The sequence below is a fragment of the Pseudopipra pipra genome, chromosome 5 (assembly GCF_036250125.1).
Source record: "Pseudopipra pipra isolate bDixPip1 chromosome 5, bDixPip1.hap1, whole genome shotgun sequence".
NCBI lineage: Eukaryota > Metazoa > Chordata > Aves > Passeriformes > Pipridae > Pseudopipra > Pseudopipra pipra.
This window is the reverse complement of record NC_087553.1, coordinates 70,093,564-70,106,779: the sequence shown is the minus strand read 5'-3', so window position 1 is coordinate 70,106,779 and position 13,216 is coordinate 70,093,564. Positions and strand designations below refer to the sequence as shown.

The following is a 13,216-nucleotide window of genomic DNA, read 5'->3' as shown; positions in this document are numbered from 1 at the left end:
GTAGGAAAGTACCATGGGGCTGTAAACCTGCCAGGGCACTGACAAGGCTGACACAGTGTGGATCACAAGCTGCCCTGTAAAATGCAGCCAAGTAAAAATGATCCTTCTATTTCATTTGAAACACCCAAAATTGTGCTTGGGGGTGGGGAATGGAGAATTACTTGCTTGTCTCTCCATGTAGCATGCCCAGTGGCTGATGTGTTAGCCTGTGTCCCTTATTCGGGTAGAATAACCTATTTTTAAGTTAACTCTCTCTGATTCAAAGGAATAAGGTTACCAATAAAATTGCTCGGGAAGTTTTAAATATGGCACTTATATGAAGATAATGTTTTCTGCCATTACATGAGAGAGGGTTTTTCTCAATTCTCATGCTTTGCTGCCCAAGCTTTTTCTCCAATAGTTTTGAAAAGCAATTTGCATGCTCACACAGTCTATTAGACTTCTTCACCTTCCTCCAAATAATTCAGCTGCTGCTGGACGCTGGAGAGGCTGTAACACTCTTGTTATTTCAAGCACAGCCTTCCAGTGTCCCTGCAAGGCTTGTGGAATAGAGGAGGGCAAATTTTTAGCAGCAAGAAGAGTTGGACAGGGAACTGTTGCTTGTGCCCTTCGGTGTGCGAGGGGTAAACCCTGTCCTCGCTCTGGAGTTCCCATGGCAGCAAATCAGCAGGTCATCTTCAAGAGCAGCCTTTGAGGATGCCAGACAACAGTCTGTCACCCAGAGTAAGACAGAGCAGAGAGCTGGAGGAGGGAAAAACCATTTCTAGAAAATCAGACAGAGGATAGGGAAGCTTGCAACAGAGGAGTGAAAAGTAAGGACACCCAAATGCAGATCATCTGAAAATTGAACCTTGCACATGTAGATACCTGTGGATGATAGGATAGCTGTGCTATGGAGTGAATTTAAGGTTCAAATCCTGCACCTGCCGTCCCTGGAAGCTGCAGGTCAGCATCTGAAGAACTGAGGATCTCTAAAAACAGAACAGTGAATTATCAGAAAACTTAAATTTTTAGAGACTCTCAATTCAACTGTACAAACTCCTCGTTTCATTTTCCTTCTCTTCTTCCTAAAAAAAGATCTATCTTCTGCTAAACTGCAAGGAAGAAGCTCACTCTGAAGCTTGAGAATTTGCCTGCATCATTTCAGCCCACATTTAATTTTAATGAGAGAGTTATATAACCCCCTTTAAAAATAACAAAACACTAACAGAACTGCATTGGCAACACCAGGTGTTCTGCAGTGCTGCTCCAATGAATCATATGGAGATTTGTCTGTGCACGGCTGATGAACATACATTTAACTCAGTTAACCCCCACCCCGAATATAGCAACCAAAGTGACCAAAATTTTTCCCAAAGAGCTTTTCTCACAAAAAGATGCCAAACTAGATGCCTGCCCTAGGAACCTCATGGTTTCGGCATTTTTCCCGTACAAAGCTATTGTATCAAGGGGGTGTGTTTCTCTTTAAAAGTTGCAGATGAATTATTGTGACCCTTCAAAGTGAAACATTTTATGTTAAACACTAAGTTGGGTTAAATGTTTTGGTTCAGAAAAGAAAATCAATGTTCCTGTTTGTTGTACTGAACCCCAAATCTCTGGAACTGTTAAGAACAGTAGATTTAACAGGCATCTCTGGGAGTAATAAACATGTGACTTCATCAATGTTCCTTTCAGACAGAGAATTTGTGGGAAAAACTGAATTAGTGATTTCGAGCTTGTTAAACACCTTGGTTCAGATGCTGTCATTGACTCGAGGAAGTCCCTCAGCCACTGGTTGCTGGAAAGTGGGAAGGATCATGGTGCACTTGCCATACTCCTGCTCTTTCTCTTTCCATCCATTATCAGAGGCAGGGACATGGAGTAGGTGGACCTTTTGCTCTGACCTATGTGGCAATTTTTACACTGTTCATTTAGGGAAAAACAACCCAAACCACCATAACCAGGCATGGTGTAGTTTTCTGCACATCTAAATACTTTTCAGGTACTGCAGGAGCCTTTTCTTTATGTCCTTCATGACTGATCTTTAATGGAGATTCTGTCTGTTGGAAATAATGATGTCAAACAAAGGTAGTTACTTTACATATTTTCAGGGTAATAGTTATTTTTGAGGATTGATATGTATGCTAGGCACTTCACCAAAAAAAAAAAAAAAAAGACCTGCGAAATGTCCTACCTTAAAGATGTTGCAATTTGAATTTAAGGTGAAATCCAGTCATTTGCAATGGAAAAGAAAGTGGTAGAAGTGAATGAGAAGGGAGGATGGAGGTTAAGCTCATAAGGATCCTGCTGTTTGGAGTTGAGTGCAGTAGATTAATTCAGATATTGTAATAAATCCCTCAGATGTCTTTACATTTTGTTTTTAAAAATAAGCCTGGTTTTGCCTTCTTGTCTCTTTTGATGTCGCTCACCCACCTTCTTTCTTTGCTGATGCCACATTAGAAATTCACACTTACCTTTGCCTGTGGCTTTTGGAGTTGGAGCTGCCTCCAGCCTCACATCCTGATCCAGGCTTTTGCTGTGTTCAGCCCGTTCTCACCATCCACTTCCCTGATCCTGCATCTCTCCCCATAACCAGCCTCTTCAGGTGGGCAAAAATCTCCAGATAACTCAAATTTATACAAAATGAGAGAGGTTTTTGTGTCTCTTAGTAGTTCTTCCTGTGGGTCTGGATGGCAGGGAGGAAGTTTTTTTGTTAGTTGTCTTTTTCCCCTGCTCTGTGAAGGCCTGAGTGCGGTTTTTGCATATTGTGAGTATGGAGCAACACAGCCAAGAGCAATAGATGTGTGATTCCTCCTATCCTAAGTTATACAAGATAATATGTTTTCACATGAAGATAATATAATAGCCAAACCCAAGAATATTCAGTTCCCTCTTCTAGGAAAGTTTAGAAAGTGGTTTGTCTAGTAGGAAATCAGGTCTACCCACTGCTTGCAGCACCCCAGTTTCTCTCCTTCTTGGGTAGTGGTTGTAGATAGAATCAGTCAGCAGGTGAGAAGATAAGGTAGTTCATAGAAAAAAAAAAAAAAGAAAAAAGGAAAACCAAAAAAACCCCACAGTCAATGTCTGTTGCCAAGTGGAGATAAGACTGGGCTGACAAAAGTCTTGGTCTTGTGTCAATATGCTCAAGACACTAACACAAAGGTAACACCTATAGATCAATAGTGATGCTCTTCAATAGGACTGTAAATAAATAACAGGACGTTAGGACTTGGTCCCCCAAAGATTTGCTTGTTACTACTTTACTTAAGTATTCTCTAAATATAGTGCTGAGGTCATGAACAGCCCAACTGGAGCAAACAGTACTGGGCAGCTTCTGCTCAGCACTAGCACAGTGCAGGATTGGACCTGAGGGTGATGATTGACTATCCCAAGTATCTTCATGCTGTTAACAAAGTAGGGTGTTCCTCCAAATTAAAGGTCTTTCTTAAAACCCCTCCACCCCATGTAGTGTCTGCCTTGTGCCATAAAATGTTGCCTAATCGTTTTCGGAAAGATAGAGTTATTACCCACAAAATGGAACAAAGGCCTTATACCCACAGTGGGATGAAATCACCTCATCAGTGGTATAAAATAGGAAGGGAAAAAAAAAAAGAAGTGAGTGGGAAGTTTTACTATAGCAACCAAGTTTACATAATATCAGTGTGCTTCAAGTGAAAGCTCTAGAAATGCTTAATTTGAGGTAGCTTTTCACAGGGCTAATTTTAAATGACGTTTATTTCTGAAAATGACTGATTAGTTACAGTAGCCTACAGAAGCAGAGGGGGCGTAACAAGCAGCTAAGATTTCAATACTTAAAATCCATTGATCAACTTTAGCCAATATTTTAATTTTCTTTTTAAAAGGGTTTCAGATATATGCAGGCTATTTTATTTCTTAAAATAAGATGAAGGGAAGACTACTGTGTGTTTGGCTTTGTAAATAAAAAATCCTCACTGAAAGGTTAAGGCTTTATAAGCAAAAATGTATTCCAATGTCAGACCTAACTTACAAAGACGGTTTTGCTACAAGTAATCAAAATCTACACAAATGGTAAAATGGTGCAGAATTGGGACCACTTTTTGCCACCCAAAGAAATGCACTACTTTTTGCTTTAATTGTTAATGACTTTTACTCCATTCTTTAGCTCTGTCCAAATGCTTTGTGTAACTTGTGTTCCTGTGTTTTGCTTTGCTTTGCTTTTTATTTCGTGCTCCTTCCCTCTCCCCCCACCCTTTCTTTCCCCTCCAAAAGTCTGCTACTAAAAGTTAAGCTGATGGGCTTCCTCCCTTATAGGCAGGTAGGCTCACATCCCACTGCACAAACCAAAATGCTGCATTGTCTGCTCTTAGTCATGTTACTACTTCCAGGCTCGTGGTTTTCCTGGAAGGTTACTTCTTTGTGAAAGACAGCAAACACCTCATTTGCATTCACTAACACTAGCTGGACCAGATTCCTTTTCCCCCTCGCATTAGTGGAAGATCCTGAATGATTCCACTGAATCATTTGAGCCAGCTCCAAATTTACACCGCCGACACTGAGCTCTGCTTCTGCTTCCTCTGTTAGAAACTTGCTTTGATGCCAGAGATAACCTGAATCCCGAGCATGTTCATTGGCTTAGGGGGGAATAAAGCAGAGGATTTGAACTCTCTTCATACTGCCTTGCAGGCTTGGGAGAGAGTGAAGTCATTCGGAAACTTTCCCTTGAAGTGATTCCAACAGTAGCATTTCCTTGGCCCAATACTGGGAGGCAAGTTGATTAGAAAAATGGCATTTACAGATAGGGTGAGGAGGGGGTCTGGAGAGGGGATGTGATGTGAGCTCCACAGTGAATTTGGCTCTGGGATCTGGAAGGGAAGGAGGCGTCTGCTCTCTTTGTCACTTGCTGAATGAAGCCACGGGCCAGTGATGTCACAGTGAGCTCATACGTGCGACAGCAACTCACCGCTCAATCCTGGCCTTCTGCAGACGAACTTTTTGTGTGGTTTTTAGTTTTCTTTTGTTTTTTTTTCTGTGAAGAGGTGTTTGGTTTTCAAAGGTTGAGCTGTTTGGAAAAATTGCATGTAGCTCTGTGTTTGAAAAGCTGCTTGAACGGTGACTAATCTGCAAAGGTGAGGTGGAATTGCTTCATCTGCCCCACTTAGACTTATGTAGAAACCAAGGCACAAAGAGTAAATGAGGTGGCTGCAGGGGCAAGCAGGGTCTGGGCCTCTGAAATGAGGGGAGGATGGATAGGAGGCAGCATTTGTGGCTGGAATAGGATTAAAACCCGAGAACTGATGATTCCAAATTCCAGGTTCCCTCCTCAAAACTGCCATATGCACCACCAGTTGAAAAAACTTAATATCAGCAGGCAGCAATAGCACAGCAATAATGCAGCTCCTCTAAGCCACTGTTTAGAGCCGTTGTCTGATTTATGCTGTGAAAATTAATGCAGCTTCACTTGCCACTCTCCATCCTCTTTTCCCTCTGTACTGTAGCAACAGAGCAGAGTTTCCATTTTTTCCTTAATTTTTAATTAAAAGTTCCTATTTTGCGCACATGTGCTGCTCAGGAATCTGGCATTAACGTTACAAATAACAGAGATGAGCCTGTAACAGTGTGTGAAACATTCAGGGTTTTTTGTTTCTCATCACTTACCCTCTACGATCGAGAGTTAATTCATACGTAGCCACTACATAATTTATGTCTGAGAACCAAATTATTCGAATGCAGTTTTTCCCCTCTAAGCTCTCCTTGAGTCGTATCTCAGTATCTTTTATGGAGAGGGCTTCTTTTTGCATTTGACCCTGTTCCTGCTTCTAACTTTTAAATGGCAAAAGTAAATGTGCTTTGAAAAGTGTGTTACACTGTAGTTGTTAAATAAAGCAATAACCTATGCACTTGTAATGCTTTCTCTATGACCTACTTACATACTACTTCACCCTCCTTATAGTATGATTAAAAGCTGCTTTGAATCCACTATTCCCTCAAGGGATTTGAGGCTAGAATTTAACAAACTGCTGAGAAGGCTTAAGTCAGTAAGAGGGCTTCCCTACAGCTTCTTCCAGCTAATTCACATGTAATTAAAAGGAAAATAAATATTTCAAAAGAACATACGTTTTAATGAAGCATTTTTAAGCACTTACACCTTGCAAAATGGGGCAAATTTATAAAGATCTCTCTATTCCATATGCAGATTTTAAGCAAAATTATTTGTGATTCTCTCCTCCTCCCTCTTTGCATCCTGTGCGAAGCGTGGATTTACTTTTCAGTCAGCAGCAGTGGGACTGTGGTCCTTAAAAGCGACAGGCTGGTGAGACTGAACTCCCTTAGATTTAGCACGTACCAAAAAAACTGATGATGAAGGGCTACAGATCCAGCCTCACAGGGCGAAGTGGGGGTGGAGACTTCTTACTTAAAAGAATATCTTCATCCTCACTGAGCTGCCTGTATTTCTTCTGAGCTAAAACCTGTCCCTTCTGCAGTGGCAAGATTTTGAAATTGAAAGTTAATCCAACTCTGCTCTGGGCCGGATTAACCACCATGGAGGCCTCAGATCAAAACCCAGGTGGCTACATCCAGCTGGAGAAAGTTGTGCTGGTTTCTCCTTTCATTTGGACTTTGCACTTAATTTTTTTATCCGCTGTATAGTCCTACGCTGTGATGGATGGGGTGGCGTAAAGGAATCACCATGAATTTAGTAAAGCGGAGCCATAGCTTTGCTTTGTGCCTTTCTACGTGGATGTTTAGGTGCCATGGTGATGAGGACAGTATGTGAACGTATAGAACAGAGCAGATTAATAACACTATAGATAACTGTTCAGGATTGCAGCTGTCCTACGGGGATTACGCTGAGGGCCAAGTGAACCTTTTCTTTCTTTAGACTTGCAAAGTAGGCAAAAATTTTAGCAGCCTGAGGGGTTTTTCATCCTTTTAACTATTTAAAATGGAAAAGTCTCTTAGTGCAATAAACTGGACCCTGAAAATTTGCCTGGTCTGTATTTTTTATTATAAAATCAACGTTGGTCAAAATTTAAAAAAACTTGGCCTGATAGCATATTTATTTATGAGTCACTTTAATTTTTATATGATAATACTCTTTGAAAAGTTTAAGCGTAGTTGGTTTTAATTTGCATTTGTTACTTTTTGCAAGTGTTGATTACCCAGAACAAATCAAATTATAAAACCTGGAGAGAGATTCAGATGGAGAAGCACACACAATGAAGAGGAACGTTCTGTCTGTCTAGACTGCTCAGATCATCCAGTAATCTTTGTAAATATGTTAATATTCTTTTGCCTGGAGCGGCTTTGTATTGAGGGAAGTAGGTTTTGGAGATGGAAAGGAAAATTTATACAGATTTTCAGGGGGCGGGGGGGTGGCTCCAGCTACTTGTATGTGAGGAATTTTGTGTTCGACTTTGTGACACTTCTGTGTGCGGCCAGCTCGGGAGAGCAGCGGGTTGGGAACGGGTTTTTGGGAAGCTACAGACTTGAGAAAGGATTTGCTGTCGTTACTTATTTAAATCCCTGCTTCTGATCAGTGGGGACAGAGTTACTACCAGCCAGTAACAGCACTCTTAAGCATTTAAAGGATGCCAAGGTCTGCATGGCAGGAGTTTTGAGCGGAGAGAACCCGCACTCAGAACCTGCCCAAACCATCCCAGTGCTCCCAGTTTGGCTCCCACCGTACTGGGAAGAGCTGTGCCCGTGCTAACCACTCGCGTGTGCTCCCAGCAGTGTCAGCGGGGGGTTCTCCGCCGGTGCGGGGCTCAGCTCCCCGCTGGGAGCGCGGGGCCGCGCAGCGCCGCGGAGGCGCCGGGCGTGTCTCGCCGCCCCCGGGGCCGGGTCAGGCGGTGCCCCGGAGCCCCGGGCGGGCATCCCCCGGCCCGGCGGCGGCAATAGGCCTCTCCCGGGGCGGCGGGGGCGCAGGGGTTAACGGGGAGCCGCAGCGGGGAGATGGCTCCGCCTCCCCGCTCAGCACCTGGCGCTCCACCGACAGTTGCCTCAGCAGTCGATTTCGGAGGGGATTGGCGGAAAAAACCGAGAGGGGGAGAGAAATGTGACAACTGCCGGGGCTGGCGGCTGCCGCGGGGAGGCCTCCGCACCTGTGCCTGCCGCTCCGCCGCCCGGCGCAGTTGTGGGATCCGCCGCGCCCCGCCGCATCCTCCCGCCGACCGCCGCGGCGCCCCCGGAGCCCAGCATGACTTCTTCGTTCAAGCTGGATTTCCTTCCGGAGATGATGGTCGACGGCCGCTTGCTGGTCTCTGACAGAATGTAAGTGGCAGCGGGGGCTGCCGCCGGTCCCCCCCACCCCGCCCCGGCTCCGGGTACCGCCCGGCTCCGAGCCCCCACCGCGGGGCTCCGGCCGCGTCCCCCCCGCGCCGCCCGCCCTTCCGCGGGAGGGGAAGCGGGGGGTCGTGCCCCCAGCCCCCCTTTCCCAAGTCACTTGGTGGTCTCCATGCTGTGTGTCCCCCCCTCCCAGGGTGCTCAGTGTCCCGGCAGGTCGGTGCAGGCGGGCGCGGGGCGAGCGCGGGGGTTTATCGGCTGCTGCTGCTGCTGATGCAACGTGGAGGAAGAAACGCGCATCGGTCGCGCGTAGCTGAGCGCTCTCCCCTCCGTGCCCAGCGGGTCCGTCCACAGGCACCTGTCCCCTGCACCCAGCCCGGACCCACCCATGTCTCCTCTCTCCTTCTCGGCAGAATAAAAATCCCCCTGCGAAAGCTTCATCAGTTTTCAAATTCAGATGAAATACTAAGCACCTATTGGGAGTGAGATCAGGCAGATAGCAAGGATTTGGCTATTTTTTTTTTTTTTTTTTCTCCAATACTGTCCCCAACAGCTGCCCTGGTACGGCTAGTGTTAATTAGGGTGAGGATGATTGCTTTACGTGTGCAGTTAAAGTGGGGATGAGATGTATTGGAAGGCTCTGAATGCTGGAATTTCAGAAGGAGAAGTATTCCCCTAGCCCGGCTCTGCTCCATTAATCTTGATCTGAAAGTTTCTATTATCATTCTCCTGGGCATTACCAGTTGACAGGTATTTTCAGGTAACCTAAGCCTTATATGAAAAAATAAAAGCCAGAAACTAGGAAGTAGTCACTTGCTGAAAGATATGGAGTCTGAAGACTGTGCTGCCTTTTTACAGTATCGAAAATATCTTTTATTTTGTTGCTTTCTGTTCTTTTATCAGGATGACAAATGTGGTTTGAGTTACATTAAAATGAAGCGAGAGGGTTTGGCATTGACTCTGCACTGGAGCTGTTCTGGTTGAGGCAGCGCTTAAGTTACAAGTGTAAATAAACCCGTGTGTGCAGCAGAGAGTGTCACCTGTGATTTGCACAAATCAGGTTGCAACACTGTGCCCCCATCTAAGACTATTCAGACTTTTATTACCTATTTTACTGGCAACCAAACTTTCTTCTAAGGTGGAGTGCTTTCTCTTGTACCAGCAGTGTTTTGCGTGATGTTCGGTAGTGGCCAGTTGTTCAGGCAGCTGAGATTTAGGAAGTGTGTGGGAGAGGGGCAAGAGTCAAGGGGAGAAGATACTTAGTGTGGGTGACTTACACTATTTTTACAGTCCTTGAAGGACAGAGGAGGATGTAAATGTAAATGGTGCTGCTTGTCTTAATTTTGTAGTCTTAAATTCTAAAGAGTTCTATGCTGTGTTTTGTTTTCCCATGATAAGATTCCTGTTTTTATTGCTGTCAGTCAATTTTGGTAAAAGTGCTGCCAGTTCTCCCCTTTTGCAGAAAAATTGCATAGGTTTGACTGTTGGGGAACAAAGTAGAAGCTGAACATTCCTATCTCTTGCTTTGCAGCCCTCTGTAGGGACCTGCCACAGTCAAGCTTTCCCTTGTTTTCATCATCTCAGCTTTGATTACACTTTCTACCTGCTGTCCTTCCAGGCAGTCAGAAAAGATCCTGCTAACAAACATCTCCTAGCTCAAAGGCACCAGTAACTGTAGCTGATGATGCCCCGTTGTCACTTAGTCTTATATAACTTTATCTCCAACTTGCCCCTCGAGGGGGGAGTACCATGTCAAACTCTTGCCTCTGAATTGCCCTCTTCATGCTCCTTTTCTCAGGGAAGCATCCATAATATATTTTAACACAGCTTGGAACACAGTCCGTGTTCATTAGACACAGATCTTAATGTGTGTCCAAAGGAAAAAGAAAACCTCTAGAGAAATATCAGCCTCTAAGTGGACCTCAAAATACAGAAATTTGATAATGGAGTTGTTAAATACACACATCCTTGTAGTTTTTGGTGCTGGTTCCTCATGTATTTGGGGGGGCAGGGGGGTCTTAGTAATCTCTTGAAGAAAAAAAACCTTTACCTCCTGCATCATCAGTGGTCGTGTTGTGATGTGCTTCCTTGTATTAAGCAAGCTTTGCTTTGCTGCTGATCTAAGTGATTGTGAAGATGGTATGATTTCAAGGGATCATGTGTCATGCATGCAAATTAATATTGAGGCTAAATTGCCATTAACTCAAGGAGCTTCTATTTCTAACAAAAATAGTCCTGAAACTAAATGCTGTGTGGGGGAGCTTTGCCACACTGCCTTTCTAAAACTCTGTCACTCACTGTTTAAAACCATCTTTATTTCGTCCTTCCCAGCCAAGTGGTGACATGCATTTATTTGCAAGTCCCCAACTCTCTGGGCTAATCAGTGCTGACGAGAATGCGGTTTGATTACGCATAAGGGGTCAGGGGCACGATGCACCTTCCCCTTTATCTGGCCCACCCCGGGCGTGCAGGGAGCTGCCGGCAGTGTTCAGCGGGGTGGCACAGAGCATCCGAGAGCACGCTCCAAGTTACAACGCTGCACAAAACTTTTAACCTCGCCATCTGCTCCAGCCATTGAGTGTAACTCTGTTCAGTCTGCAGCAGAAAGGAATTTCCTATTTCAGAGCGAGGCAGTTAGCAAAATATATGTATGACACTTCTGTTTCATAGCAGAAATTGGCAAAACTAGATTTGTTTGTGGGTTTTTTTTTTAATGTGCCGGTGGCATATCAGATGTTTTGGGAAATCAGTACTGTACAATATCACTTGCACTTCCCATTCTTTACACATCTAAAAGTTCTTATACAGGGAATTCTTTTCAGAATCATCCATTCTTTCAACAAGTAACAGAGAAGGGGAATTTTGAAGGAGTAACTTTCAGTGCATACCTATAGTGAAAGTTAACTGCCAGCTTGATAATTGCAAAGTTAAAATGCTCCTACCTCTGTGAGAATGTTAATCGCTCTTAAATGTTGCTTCCTTTCAAATTTTGCTGCTGCTATTATCTAGCTAAATGGAAGTAAAATAGAACATCAGATACGTTGAGCATGACTGTGTATAATTAAACTGTATGCATGGCATCAGTGTACCTGGTTAGTAACTGAATGGCAATGTACTAGTAAAAGTTAATTAATGACATGGCATTGGAAAATAGATACTCTAGGATATGAAGCATAAAGATGCATGAATTCCTGTTCTTGAGGGCAGATGGCAATTTGGATGCTCTAACCATAGTAAATGCTTGCTAAGAGACTGCTTGTTTAGTGCTCTAGGAAGGATCAGGAATTGTTTGACTGCTGTTATGCATAGTCTCTGTGTGCTCACTGCGGGGAAGAAGCAATTCTTAAGAAAATACACAGGGGTATGGAGGTGAAATATATAGGTGAACTGTGTGTGTGTATATTTGGACAGGGCAGGAGAGGGTTAATAGCAAGTGAGGTTATAAAATCTGAGTTCAATGTAATTTGCTCAGTAATTTCACTGGCTTACATGTACATGCCAACTGAATGATTGTAAAGTGGTTGCTTTGAGGATTAAATACTCACCATTGTAACCCTCCATGTTGATTTCTGCAATACCACTGAAGATTTTTCCATCCCAGGTTACACATTCCAGTGCCTGGGCTTAGCTTTAATATATACATGAGTAACACTGTTTGTTACTACTGAAACAAACTCAAATTTGACTTTAATTTTTGGTAGCTGAGTGTAATGCCAATAAAGTATATTATGCTTAAACAGTGCGCATTCAACTGCATGGGTTGCGTGGCAATTATGCGTAAAAGTATTTAGCCTTTGAATTCCTCCCTCTTTTAATCCAAGATGAGTCAAAATCAGATATACATGCACTATGCTGATTAAAAAGCCAGTGAAGATCAATTTTTTTATACTTTTTGTTTGTTTGTATTTATTGTTTAGTAAATAATGAATGTCATCACTCACAGGGCATTCTTGCGCTTTAAAATCCAGAACTTCCCTTTCTGCACTGAACCTGCAAACCAGGACTTTTTTTAGCATAAATTGGAGAAAAGAAATTTATTTTTTTAAACTGCACTGCAGGGAAACTCAACTTACTCGCAAAAATAATTTTTCAAATGTCTGGTCTTTTTTATACCTAGAACATCAAACCACGATTTGCTAACTGAAAATGGGTAGTTGGGTATCAGCTATTTTCTAAGTCTATAGTCTTGTCCTTATACTGGCATTTTATCCTAACTCTGATTCAGTAATTGCTTTACTTTAAGTATTATGACTTGTTACTTAAGTTACATGCATGACAGATTCCTTGGGCCACTACAGAGGAAAAGCAAAGCAAAAGAAGAAGAAAATTCTTGACTGTCGCCAAAGAGCTTCAGAAAAGAAAATAAATCTTTGGATGTCTATTAAATAATTACAATCTCATGGTGTCCTTCTCCCCATCATCTTTTCTAGAACCTCATTCAGTAGTTAACCTATGATAACTCTCAGCACATCAATATTTAAATATATCTTTCACTTCCTATGATATGATCTCACAAGTTTTTAAGCCTCCCCCACATGTATTCATCATCCAAATTAATCATCAGTTATGATTGCTTTAAAAACTTTGATAACTCTAAATATTTCATTGGCATTTTAGGATGTTTGATATCTTATGAGCATTTGGACGATTCAAATTTCATAATTAATTCATAGATTAATATAAAAATATTTGACCAAACCAATATAGGGTAAAGGTGTACGAAATCTTTTAATTTTTAAAAGCTCCCAGAATGCAAGGAATACACTTTGGCAAGACAACATTCTAGAGAGAAATCACTATTTTATAATTTAAGCATATGAAAAACTCTTTTCTTCTGAAGTGGAGAGATAATGTTTTGGTTTTGTTTCTTTTTTCTTCATTTCCACACACTATGTTTCCTGTAGTGGGTTATTTCTTGTGTGTTCATATAGTTGAAAAGTATATTACATCTCCTGACATGGATTCCTTTTAT

The 13,216-nt window shown here is 42.8% G+C and overlaps 1 protein-coding gene and 1 long non-coding RNA gene across 15 annotated transcripts in view; both read left to right on the top strand.

Moving 5' to 3' along the window:
* LOC135415034 (uncharacterized) overlaps nucleotides 1-13,216 on the top strand; it is a 621,260-nt gene that overhangs the window by 193,083 nt on the left and 414,961 nt on the right. The gene's annotated exons all lie outside the window — the stretch shown is intronic.
* CELF2 (CUGBP Elav-like family member 2) overlaps nucleotides 1-13,216 on the top strand; it is a 558,920-nt gene that overhangs the window by 305,286 nt on the left and 240,418 nt on the right. The window contains exon 1 of one of the 14 annotated variants that reach the window (XM_064656528.1): nucleotides 7,973-8,232. The exons of 10 other annotated variants lie outside the window; for them this stretch is intronic. In XM_064656528.1, the coding sequence (XP_064512598.1) occupies nucleotides 8,159-8,232 (74 nt within the window). In that variant the 5' untranslated portion in view covers nucleotides 7,973-8,158. Of the gene's footprint in view, nucleotides 1-7,972; nucleotides 8,233-13,216 lie in introns of those variants that run through there. 3 more of the 14 variants (XM_064656525.1, XM_064656527.1, XM_064656526.1) reach the window with 3 other exon arrangements.